General features: G+C 50.0%; 1 protein-coding gene across 1 annotated transcript; it reads right to left on the minus strand.

Annotated features, from left to right (window-relative positions):
* Positions 1–449: 449 nt before the first annotated feature.
* On the minus strand, positions 450–11603 carry WASF2 (WASP family member 2). The gene is made up of 8 exons (XM_062509107.1): positions 11455–11603; positions 7519–7653; positions 6876–7029; positions 5689–5806; positions 4797–4927; positions 3293–3448; positions 996–1504; positions 450–607 (listed from the first exon to the last, which is right to left on the minus strand). Exons 1-8 carry the CDS (start codon positions 11582–11584, stop codon positions 450–452), a joined length of 1491 nt encoding a protein of 496 aa, XP_062365091.1. The 5' UTR covers positions 11585–11603.
* Positions 11604–12938: the final 1335 nt, after the last annotated feature.

Below are 12938 nucleotides of genomic sequence, written 5' to 3' on the forward strand. Positions count from 1 at the left end.
TGGCAAGGAAGAGCCATCAGATCAACTGTCTGCTGTTGCACTGAGAAAACCAGCTGAAAATGTCCTTCATCCAAAAGGCCACACGGCCACAACAGGATCATCCATCTTTACTTTAAAAATCCCTCAGGATGGAGGGTTTATATGTGCTCTGCCTGGTGGCATCAAAAATCTGGAGGTTTAGCTCTCTTTCAAATAAGCAACCGTTACACCCCCTCCAGCTAAATCCCAACGCCGCATCCTCGTGGCCGTGAGGAGACCTTTTGGAAAGGCAGAGCACGAAGTCCTGCCAAAGCTGGAGGGGGAGGGAGAGGGGAGATATGCTGCTGGTTGTCTGAAAACCCTTGGCACATCTTTGGTTACAGGATGAAAAGGATCTGGTGCAAGGCTTGGCCACCTGATTCTGTAAGAAGCGAGCCCAGGAGAGAAGGGAAGGAGGGGTGGGAGCGTGGCTAATCCGACCACTCGTCCTCATCGAACTCGGACGAGTCGTCCTCGGAGTCGCTGTACTCCACGGCGATGCGGCGTGACAGGATGGTGGCCACGTCATTGCCCACCACGTCCCGCTTCTCCTGCTCCCGCTGCTCCTCCACCTTGCGCAGCTGGAAGCCTGTTGGGAAAAAGGCAACGGAGGGGACGGTGCTCAGGTCTTGGTCACACTGAAATCTCCCTTTGTCACAGTGCTCAGGCTGGGAGTGCTGCGATAACAGAGGGTGGGGAGGTGGAATGGGAAGCAAATCGCTTCTGTGCTGCTCTACAGGGTAACCCCACCGCTGCACATTCCCCAGCAAACCTGGATCCCACCAATTCCGGCACTGCCGTCTCCAAAAGTGCCGGGGGAAGCATAAAACCCAGCAAGGTGCTCATGAGGGTGGGCAGACACGGAGGGAGCACAAGGGACGAGCCCTGAGCAGGAGGCAGCCCCACTGCTCCCAGAGACAGCTCCCGAGGGTTTTGCAGAGGCAAAGGAGATTGCTGGCACGGAAGCACCACCTTACCTTGCCGAATAGCCGAAAGCAGATCGCTCCTGGCATCGCTAACTGCAGGCAAGGACGACTTGGGCTTGGACGAGGAGGTGTCGGAGGGTGGAGGAGGGGGTGGGGGTCCTTCCAGGCCGCTGGAAACCAGGGGTGGGGGGCCTGGAGGGGGCGGGGGGGGCGGCGGGGGCGGCGCAATCCCAGTGCCCGGAGCTGGGAGAACACTGGAATAGTCAACAGCTGGGGGAGGTGGGGGAGGTGGAGGGGCAGCAAACTCGGGGTGAGGGGGGAAGGAAGGGGGTGAGGGTGGCGGGGGGGTGCCCGGGGAGGGGAAGCCCAAGGGAGGCGGTGGAGGGGGGGTGTTCTCCATCAGTGGTGGTGGAGGAGGAGGAGCAGGAGGGGGAGCAAAGCCCGGCCTGGCTGCCGAGGGGGATCCGATGGGAGGAGCTGGTGGTGGGTGGCTCGGGCTAACCAGGCTGGATCGTTTGGGCCCTCCAGAACCAGAACCTCTTTGGTTGTCTACAGGATAGCTGTGGCAAACAGAACGAGAGAGACAGGGAATTAGCCATGAGGCCAGATCAGACTGTACAGTCTGTGTTAATGCAAATCATGTGTGTTTGCTGCAGTCCAGACAAAAAAATTCCAAGTTCCAGCTTTAACTGATGTTTCCATGAGACCTCACTCCTTGGTTTTAGTTCCCTTTCACTGTTTCTTTTGGCCTACACCTCCAGAAAAAGGAAAGCTTCTACGGATGGCAGAAATGCTGTCCTCCATCCCATCTCCCAGGCTGACAAGATCATGAGCCACCTCACCTCCATCAGAGGCCAGGCGGGCACGCCCGAGCTCGGAGCAGCCTCCTGGCTCCAGAGCTGCTGCTGCCATCAGCCCTCGTGGCTGAGGTCAGGCCTGTGACCCGGCAGGCAGGGATCAGGGACGTGTGCTGGGATAAACTGCACCAGCAGGGTGGGGGTGCCAGGCAGGCACATGCTCTCAACACCTGCTGGGAATGGATCTCCTCTCTGGATTCCACGGCTCAGAGCTGGAGTGCAGCCCCCGTGTCTCAGTCAAGGGGAGCACATGGGAACCCTACATGCTCTTATGGAAAACTCCAATGCATGAGGGACTGAATCTCCCATTGTGGGGGCTCTGTTCATCCCACAGGACTTCACTGCCTGCATGACAGAGCGACATCCTGTGCAAGGGAAGCCCCAAACTGACTCCTCCTTCCATGGGACAGAAAAATTAGGCGCATTTGCGACAAAAACATCAGCACTTTTAGCAGTGCTGATCCAAACCAGACTCCTGGGGATCAAATCTACCTCCCAGGGTTCCTTAAAAACAACCATCAAAACAAAACCAGAGAGGGGAGATCTGTGGGGTTGGGCAGAGATCTAAGCAACTGCATAAGGCAGTGAGAGCTTCATCTGAGAGCTTGTGTCTGCTCTGCCCGAGAGGCACAGGCTGCAGAGTGCAGTGCTGGCTCTCTCTGACACATCACAGGAGCCTTTGCTGCAGCATTGCTGCCTTTGGATAAGATGGAGAGAAGCCAAGCAGCCCTGTCTATCAGACAGACTTTCTCTTGTTCCTCTTGACTCTGTTTTAATGTCTTTAAAAAAAAGAAAAAGTCCACTTTTGTTTTGCCCTTTGCATCTTGAGACACTGCTGGACCATAACTCTCATCTCTGGAGGTGCCTGGGAGTCACCATTTCATTCAATCCCAAGTAAATGACCTGAACTTGCACCCAAGTCTCTGGGAAGGAGGCAGCTGCTGTGCTCAAGTCCTTGAAATTTAAATACATCTCCATCTCCAGTGCCCACGTTGTGTGTTTCTCACAGATCAGACCAAAGAGGTTAAAGAAGCTGTTCTTTGCCAAGCTCTGTCATGGAATATCCTGAGTAGGAAGGGACTCACAAGGATCATCGTGTTCAACGCCTGGCCCTGCACAGGACACCCCCAAGAATTCCAGGATGTGCCTGAGAGCACTGTCCAAATGAAGAGAAGGAACAGAAGTCTCTGCTATGGAACAACTGCATTGGAAAACTCTGGCAATGGAGCCAAACCACTCACTGGGGCACTGCTGTGCAATAAAGGTGCTCTGGTTCTCCCCTTCTGCCTGGGAATGGTGACGGTGGCTGGGATTCATGGAGAGATGTGCTGCTGTCCCTGCCTGCAGTTGCACTTCCCTTCCAGACAGGAGCATTCTGGTTCCCATACAACACCCATGAGGAAGTTCTGCTCAACTATCTCAGCCTGTCTCATGTCATCCTTTTACACCACCTACCAGTCCCTGGTGACAGAAGGGATCCCGTAGGCTTACCTAAATTCCACCGGGGGTGGAGGCAGGCTGTCATCTGGGAATGAGGGAGGTGGTGGCACAATGGAGTCAGTCTGTGGTGGTGGAGGGTAGCAGCTCCCATCCGTGCTCTCGCTGGAGCCGATGCTGCCGTTCTGATACACCACGTTCGAAGGGTACCTGGGAAAAGCAAGAGAAACTGCTTGTTTAAAGAGCTCAAGGCAATGTCCAAAGCTCATTTCCCCCCCCAGAGAAGCTGGCTGTCCCATCCCTGGAAGAGTCCAAGGACAGGCTGGACGGGGCTTGGAGCTACCTGGTCCAGGGGAAGGTGTCCCTGCCCATGGCAGGGGTGGAACCAGATGGACTTTAAGAATCTTTCCAACCCAAATCAGTCCATGATTTTACATCATTTAAAAAACACCTTTATTTCTCAAAGACTCCTATATGGAGAACCACTTACACCTGTATGTGTTTGCTCTACATAATTCTCTGGCTGAAATTTGCTCAGGTGCTGCCCTGTTTATAGCTGCTGTACACAGAGCAGCAGGAGTATGTATTTTAATAAACAAGCAAACACCTGGATAAATGCATTTTTCTTAACACTTAATTTTGTAAAAATACTTAAGAGTGTTTTTACCAACTTGGACTTGAAGAACTTGCAGTTACACTGAGTATCATCAGTGGCAAAATTAGGAGATATTCAAAGATGCCAAAAAAGAAGCTCAAGAACAGAATATCAAAATGGAAACTCCAATGCCATTAAAACAAGCATTCAAAGCTGGAATACCACTGAAAAGAGACTCATGCTTTCAGTGGACTCATTTCACTGTGGGGAGGGGGAACCACCCTGTTTTGGGGGGCTCTGGACCCCAAGTGAATCCAAATGCAAGAACACACTCACATGAGAAAAGAGAGCAAGAAAATGGTGCTGTTGTGCTGCTCAATTCCCCAGCTAGAAACCAAACCTGTTCTCCTATTAAACTAAAAGCAAGTTTTATTTTTAGCTGGAGAGTGTGATTTAAAGAGAGATTTTTTTTCTTATATGAAAGGAAGCTGCAAGGAAGAAGAGCATTGTGGGGAATTCGGTCTGCTTCCAGCCTTGCTGGTGTCAAAAGTTAAATGAATTCCCAAGCCAGAAGTGCTAAAGAGAGATCTGTAGCTTGAAATACTTGGATGGGGACAGCCCCCGCTTCAGCTTTTGGGTGTGAAGAGCCATTTGTGAAATGTAACAAAGCTATCACACAATGGCACCGAGGTGCCACCCTCGGCTGGGTGTGAGGGAAGGGCACTGCCGTGGGGCACAGCCAAAGCTCCCAACACCTCTGTGCCCACGGGCAGAGAGAGCAGCCAGAGCCCCTCCTGCCACCTTGTTCCAAGCGTGCAGCTCCCTGATTTATTTGGCAGATTCTACATCAGCAGGCAGATTTACTTTGGAGAATCTGACTAGTGGCAGTATCGACCCCTGGATCCTGAGGAGCTGCAGCACAGGGTGAACTGCATCCCAATCACCCAGCCCAGAGCTGCTTACCCAGCAGGACCATGCTTGTCCTTTGACTCGACAAATTCCTGCCCCATTTTCAGCTTCTCCCATTCCTCTTTCCGGGTTTTGATTTTCCGTGGATTCACATTCCCTCGGTTCGGATTCTCCTTTTTCTCTTTCTAAGAGAGGAGGAATCAAACACAAGCTTTATTTTGCTTTAAATTCAGTGGAAATAGAGAGGGACAGGACAGACCTGGAGCAGTTACAAGACACATTCTCAAAGAGGATTTTTAGTTTACTTTCCTGATTGCTGCACTCTCCAAAGATCTTCCATATAAAAAGCTGGAGCACGGACAACATAAAAAATGCCAGACAACATCAGGTTGCCCAGTGCAGCCCAGACAATGCCATCATCAGCCCCTGGCATAAGCACCTTGAGGGAAGAGTAAAAGCACAGTCCCCACATCAATTTAGGTTTTGGCCTGTGCGTCGAGGTGCCCAAATCTCAGCTTCACCCTGATGGTGTTCAGTGTTCTGGGGTGCAATATGACCACTTGCCCACAGAGAACTGGGCTTTAGATAGCCTCACTCAGAATTCTAACACACCCTAAATCTCTTCTTTGTTATTTTTCATTGAAGAATCACAATCTGTTTTCATGCTTAATACTCCAGTTGCTCAAAAGCTAAATTAAGTATGTTAAGGCTACATCTCTCATGCTATAATTTAACATTAAGGCCCAAAGACAGTGGCATTTGGAAAAAAACAATTGGAGGTTATCTTTGTTCTCTCTTTTAATTAACAAGGATGTGGGTAAAACAGATAAAAAGTACCCTTAACTGATCCCACAGGAGTCCAAAAGTGCACGCCTGAATTTTGGATAGCAAATTTGGAGTTCAAAATGTATTAACACTTCCCATTTCCTATTCTTCCCTTCCTCACCCTATGTTTCCGCTTTTCCTTCATGATATCCTTGGTGTCCTGAAGCATTTTCTCCCTCCAAAGGTCGAAGAAATACGAAGGATCTGTGTAGAATTTAAGTGCCTCTTTGCCATCGTCCCTGGAACAGGGAGAGGAAAAAAACCACACAGACAAGGATCAATCACACATTTCTTTGAAGGAAACACAAGGCACTGTCTCAGACAGTTTAGAAGTGCAGTGAGATGGTCACAGGTGCTGCTCTTGCCTCTGCCCCCCATTTCAGAACAGGAAGAGACCCCATCTCAGCCATCCCAGCTCTCCCACATCCCATCCCACTCCTTCTGCCCTCACATAAACCCTCCATTGCTCAGCACCTGAGGAGCTCAACTGCTCTGAGCAATCACCAGGAGAGCAGCAGGTCTCTCACTTCAACTCCCTTTTGTTTGTGCTGTGTTTTAGTGTGAAAAAACCTCCTCCTCCAGCTCAGGAACCCTAAATCAGAGCAGCAGCGTCCTTGAAGCTCCTGAGTGAGTGCACACAGACTCCCTCTCCTCCCACTTTGCAGTGCAGCCGCGTCTGGCAGGAGACAGCTGCCTCCAGCTATCTGTAATTACTTTTTACCTGCTCAGAAGATATTTATGGATGTAGGATAAGTCTCTGGATTCTGACCCTCTTTACTTCTACTACCTACAAGAGGGAATCAGAGTGGGACTGCTCAGGACTGGCCACACAGCCAGTGCAGGTCCCACCAGATGGCTCAGAGCAGGCACTGGAGGCCACAGGAAGCATCACCAGCAGCCTGCTGCACCCAGCTGGGTGAGAGCCACCTCCAGGTGAGCACTCTGCACCTTGCACTGCAGCTCTTTGGAAAGGAGCCACTGGGTTGTGGAAGAGCACAAGAAAAATGCCTCATCTGCAGCACACCCAGCATGGTTCTGCAGTGCCAGCCACGCCTGGCCCCAAGGCTCACACAAAAGTGACAGCAGAAAACCAGAGATCATTTTCTAGCTACATTCATTTGTATGACCTCAAAAGCAAAGTTTCACATAATCTAGAGCATGGACATTTCCTGGTGGATTTGTTTAGCAACTCAGTTTCCCAGTGGAAACAGCTACTTCAGTCCAGCACAGGACAGGAAAGGACCTCCCCAAAGGCTGGGAGGAAGAGGTTCTTGTCTGCAAGGGAACAAGAAGGTATTGCAGCCCTACCTGTAAGGTGAGAGGATGTTGAGAGGTGGAGGGGTATTGCAGCTCCTGTAGGTTTCGAGGACAGGCACAGGGAGAGAATCTCTGTCAAAGAGCTTCTGGTCCTGAGTGGTGGAGCTTTTGAAGGCTTTCCTGGTGTTAATGCCTTGCAAGGAGACTGTAAGGAAGAGGAGAGAATAAGTGAAGAACAGCTTGACCCAGGCCAACGACATTGAAGCCCAAGCAGTGAACATCTGAGTTCAGTCGGAGTTCTTGGCACGCTTTGCAGCTCTTAAGGTCAGGTTCCTTTTCCCACAGATCCCTTGGGAAACCCAACAAATCTCCAAGTGCTGCCAAGATCTGCTGCTCCACCAGCACAGCTCTAACTCGAGTGGCCCTTGGGCTTTGGAACCCCTGTGCCCAAGATCCAGTAGCTCCTCCACTGCCACCCAATGCTGGAGAGCAGGTTCCCACATGGAGAGTCACTGAAGAGCAAAGCCAAAAAGGCTGTCCAAGTGCTCTGCTGGGAGCAGGGAAACAGCCCCTCAGCTCCAGAGAACACATTCCAACACTCATGGCAGGGTCACGCTGGGTTTACGGTGCTGAACCAGCCATGCTGACTCAAGGAGAACCTTCACCACGCTCGGCCTGTGCTCCACTCCATTACCTTCCTCCTCTTTGGGATCCAGCTGAGTGACTTTGACTTGCAAGCGGTCAACTCTCTCCACGAGAATATTCACCCGAGAGGCAAAGGTGTTGGCTTGAGTAAACAACTCTCCAAATATGTCTTCTGCAGATTTACCTGCAATATTGAAGTGTCCACATTACCCTATGAACCACATCAGACCATACTCAAATCTCCCAGCTTGTTTTCATGAGGAAAGAAAGAAAGAAAGAAAGAAAGAAAGAAAGAAAGAAAGAACCAACCACTCTTCTTTTCAAGTTTGTCAGGGCTGAGTTTAACATCCAGGAAGAAAGTGCTTTGTTCCACCAAAACCTGACATTTCCAAGGGATCTTCAAGCAATAAGGAAACAATTGAGACATACTTTAAAGTCTGTTAAAGTAACAAACTAAAGAGGGCTGACAACACTACACTGGTCTGAATTTGGATGGATCTGAAGGTCCTTTAAGATTCTCTGCTGTTCTGGTATTAGACAAGGAAATACAGTTAGATTTTTATTGCTCTGGAGAATCTCAAAGGCTCTCAGTCTCCAGCAGGCCTGCCTCCAGAGGAGCTGGCATATATTTAAGCTCAAAGCACTCTGAAAGTAGAGAGCAGACCCAGTCCTGGATGCCAAAGCTGGAGCTGCAACCGCAGCTGACAGCACTGACCCTGCTGTTCCTTCAGGTGGCAGTGTCTGAAAAATTGATGCAATCACATTGATTCTAAATCAAGACCAAAGGGAAACTTCTCAATCAGGGACATTGTCTCTGGAACAGCTTGGACTACCCAGTGGGCTGCTGTGACAAGCACCATCCGTGGCTGGGGCCATGAGAGCACCCCGGACTCACACCAGGAGCTGCACCACTCACAGGAGCAACAAAACCACAGCCCTGTCCTTAGTTTAAAACCTCCAGTGCAACAAGAGATGGCCACAGGTAGACAGAGGTGGGAGACACGGAAGAAGCTCAAGAACTTCCAGTGAATCCTGTGTTTGTGTTCTGCTGCTGGGCACAGCCCGAGGCAGGGAGCCCCAGCTGAGGACAGAGCAGGACAGAGCAGACTTGGCACCGGGAGCAGACACGGCCCGTGGTGCTCCACTGATGGGAAACATTTCCAGCCACGGCTGCTGAGTGCAAGGCTGCTCCCAATAAGCAGTCTGGTTTTGAAGTGCATCATCATATGGTCAACAGTTTGTTCTGGAATCTGTTACTCCTAAAGATCCTCTCCGACATTCAAGAAAGAAAAAACAGTTGGAAGTCTGATTTCAACAGCAATTTTGGAAAACGTGGTTGTCTGCAGAGTCAGAGAGACAAAGCACCCCTTGCACGAGGCAAGGCGAGGGCATCCCCCAAAGCCCAGCTGTACAAACACTCCCAGCTATCTAACCCCACATATCAACTCCTTGTTCCTGCTCCCAGGAGATCTCCTTACACTGCCAAGCACGGGGAACAAGCCAGGTTAAAATTCAACTTTCTCCACCCCTTTTGGTGGCAATGCCAGGTCCAAGTGTTTGTAGAAAGCAAATGCTGAAGGTTAACTTCAACTGACCTCTTCCTTCCACCCTCCCAGACAATGCAGACTCCACATATGCTCAATTAACAAACCCAAACTCATAGGAAGGATTTTAGGCTTGGAGAACTAAGGGCCAGGTAACTCCTGTTGTAGCCATGTTTCATGAAGCAATCTCCATTTTCAACATCAGCACAGACCAACTCTCCTATTTGACCAAAGAGAGCAAAAAATTTATCTATGGGAAAATGCAAAACCTTCTAGCAACAGCTCAAAAAAAGAAAAGTTGTAATTTCACTTCTACTTTCACAAGAAGAGAAAAAGATTTCTGAATTTCAGAAGGAACTGCAACAAGCACTAGGGGAGAAATTCGGTCTTTGATTTGCAAAGTATATTTCAAGTATAAAATAATATATAACAGCATTTTCTATACTAGTTTTGACCCTGAAGAGAGAAGAGATGAGTCTGTGCTCCCTTGCCTGTGTTAGTGCACCTGGAGTTATCACCCAGCATCTCACACGTCGCCTGAGCTTCACAAACACTTTTAGATGGGGTAAGACAGAGATTAATTTTTTAGTTTAGTTACTTTGACTGCAAAAGTGCAGCCTGCAATCAGAATTATCTTTGTCATGCACTGGCAGGAAGACAGACAGCGTGATTTAATAGGTCCTTCCATCTTTAGCTTGTGGATTCTGTAAAATCACACAAAACCGCGCCGTCGACTTATACGAAGTGCTCCCAGCTGCGATAGTAACGAAGGGTAAACTCACTGGAATATGAAAGTTTGACAAGATTTATGTTTGCATCTTTGTAAAGAGACTGTGGTGCACCAGGCATGGCTGATTATTCACTTGACAGGGCTGTCACAGCCTACTGAACCTGCTCTACGTTCCTGTAATAGTCAAGGTGCAAGGAGAGAGAGAATTTGTTTTTCAGAGGAGAGAGAGGAAAGGGAGGGGGGCAGGAGTTTGGTCACTTGGGTGTGAGTTTAAACATTGCTTTATTTAAAGCACTGCTGACCCTGGGGAAGAGGATGGTGCTCAGCATTTCCCTCCCTGCCTTGCTCTCCTCACACCGAGGGTCAGCAGCAGGCACCTCTCCTCAGTTCCCCCCCCCCAAGCAGCTCTCACCTTCTCCCCACATCTTCACATCCCAGCTCCCAGGGTACCTTCCCAAAGAAGAAACCAGGCTGCCATTTGGCTCCCAGTGCTTCAGAAGCAGAGAAGCTTTGAGTATCTGTACAAAGAAGGTCTAAACCTGTGGGATCTGGCCAGGGCTGTCACACTAACCCACGGCGTGTCTCTGAACAGGGATGAGCTCTCCTTGCAGCTGGGCCTTGCACAGCTTTGCTGCCTCCTTCCTCACCATTTCACATGCACGAGATGGATTTCACTCACACTCCACAACCATCTTGGCTACCAGAGCTAACAAATGAACAACGAGGGCCAGTTGAGCGCGAGCAGAGAGCCTGGTCTCGCCTGTGCAGTGACATTTCTCCAACCCAACAGAATGCGACACCGACTGGCAGCAAACACGGGCCCAGATTTCAGTGACAGCCATGGTTTGCACTGCTGGAAAGAGGCTGCACCCAAACTTTGCCTGCCACATGGCGGAAGACAAGGGCTTGCTTTGCAGAGCAAGCAGAAGGGCTTGCAAACACCCCAGAGAAGCTGAACAATAGATTAATTTGATTATCAAAGTCTCGCTTCAAGGACAAAGGTGGTTAATCAGAACCCAGAGCATTTCAAGAGTATGGATTCATCCCAGAGAGACCACAATTAACTCTTCATTTCTCCTATGGCATGTAGGCCTGTGTTTTCCCTCCAGCTTTTCCAAGGCTATGGGTCAGCCCACTGGAGAGCTGAGCCAGGCATGGCTTCAGCTCACGCTGCCATTTGAGTGAGCAGCCCCAAACCACCAACGCTCTGGAGGCACCACTGGGCTCAGACAGGTCTTTGGGTCTCACAACACAACAAACAGCAGCAGGGGCAAACAGGAGCTTCCGTGTGGGGGCTTTAATTATCTTTCATTAAAAGTAAGACTACTGACATGGTGTAGATTCAACAGAGTCAAGCTCCATTTAGTAGCACATGCAATTACAGGCACGTTCTCTGACACAAGATCCTGCCTGCTCTGAGAGCCTCCCATTTTACAAGCCTGAGTTGTGCTCCATCCTTCCATCTGCAGTTTCACTGCAGCCTCTCACATGCACACACACATACACACACCCCCCTCCCCATTTTCTCTTAGATAGGAAGGCAGTGGGTCCGGGGATATGAAATTAGCATCAGATTTCTTTAGGAAAACATTTTAGCATTACCCAGGGAAGGCAGATGGGGGAGAAATAGGAACACGAGAGTAGAAAGGGAGCTAAATAAAGAGCAGTAGCGACTCCTGAGGGCACCGCGCAGGCTCGCCATGGTACTCACTCAGGCTGCCCAGCTGTCGAATGACATTTGCCAGGGTGATGTTGGTCACGCATTCCAGCTCGCTCGGAACGCTAGGCAACGTCTGACGGCACAGGTGCCTTGGCTCAATGTTCCTCGTTACTAACGGCATGGTGGACCTGCTTCAGGCACTGTTCTGAAAGATGAAAAACAACCCAAAAAAGAAACAGGAAAGGATTACTCAACCACAAATTCCAGGCACACCAGAGCCATGGTGTTCGTTTTTCCTGCTCTCAAACGGCTTTACTTATAAGCCTTCTTCCCCCTCCTCCCCACCCTGAGAAAACTGGTTCATCAGAAATAAAGATCCTCCTGTTCTCTGACTTGCAGTGACAGCAGAGCCCCAGCAGCCCAGGTACAGAGGCAGAGATGGAGAGCTCCACACGCTCGCCCACACTGCCGGCGCTGCTGGCGATGCCGCAGCCGCCGTTCCCTTCCTGCCCACCCAGTGCCCGACAGGGCTCCTGCCCCCCGCGCTCACACAGCGCCTGCCACGGCTCTCAGGAGCTCCTCTTCAGAAACATTTCCAACTCCCAGTCAATAGCTGCTTAGAGCGCGGAGATGAAGACAGGAGATGTTATTACACACACACAAAAAAAAAAAAAAAAAAAAAAAAAAAAAAAAAAGGAACAAAACAGCTTCTCCCAGCACGCCAAAGCACGCGTGGTGCCTCCCTCCTGGAGCAGCACACCGGGCTCTCCTGCAACAACAGGAAGCTCTTTCAGCTGACCAGGAAACTTTCTGGTGACTGTTCCTTATCCTGCAGGCTGCACCCCTCTTCCCTTGGAAAATCCCCCGGGAATGAGGTTTACACTGGACCATTGTTTTCGTGCTAGAGCGGTTTAAGGTTGAGGGAGCTCTAATCAGGATGCAGGACTGGAGCGTGCTCAGAAACAAGTCAGGATTGATTGTACAACAGGCAGGACAAACTTTCAGTTCTTTAAAAAACTAATTAAAAAAAAAAAACTGAAAAAACCCTAGGTGTCCGGAAGTTATGCTTTGGACAGAAAACACTTTTATGTGCAGGTCAGTGCCCTGAACTAACAGAAATCTCCTTTGCGAACAGGCCCAAGCGTTGAAGCATCAAACAGCTCCCTCCCAGATCATCCAGCTCCAAGAGGGAGAAGGAAACCTGTGTGACCAGCTCACTACAGGGACTATCATACATGCCTGAAATCTTTAGGACTACGTGAAAGCAAATACACCCCAGTTCCTGATTAATTTAGAAGGGGAAAGAATCACTTTTCTAGGTCAGCTGAGGAACAACCCAAGAGAAGCAGGCAGCTCCCATGTGATAGGCATGCGGATCTGCTCGGGCTGGGTGTAAAAATAAAACAGGAAGCGAACAGCTTGGGGAACATGGCTTCCTGTCACCACCAGCAAAAACCCAAGAACCATAAAAAATCAGCTGTTTGCTCTTGACTTTGAGCCACCCTTTGATAGTCTCTGTGGCAGCTGGCAGCTTA

This window comes from Cinclus cinclus, chromosome 26, assembly GCF_963662255.1.
Source record: "Cinclus cinclus chromosome 26, bCinCin1.1, whole genome shotgun sequence".
In the NCBI taxonomy this organism is placed as follows: Eukaryota; Metazoa; Chordata; class Aves; order Passeriformes; family Cinclidae; genus Cinclus; species Cinclus cinclus.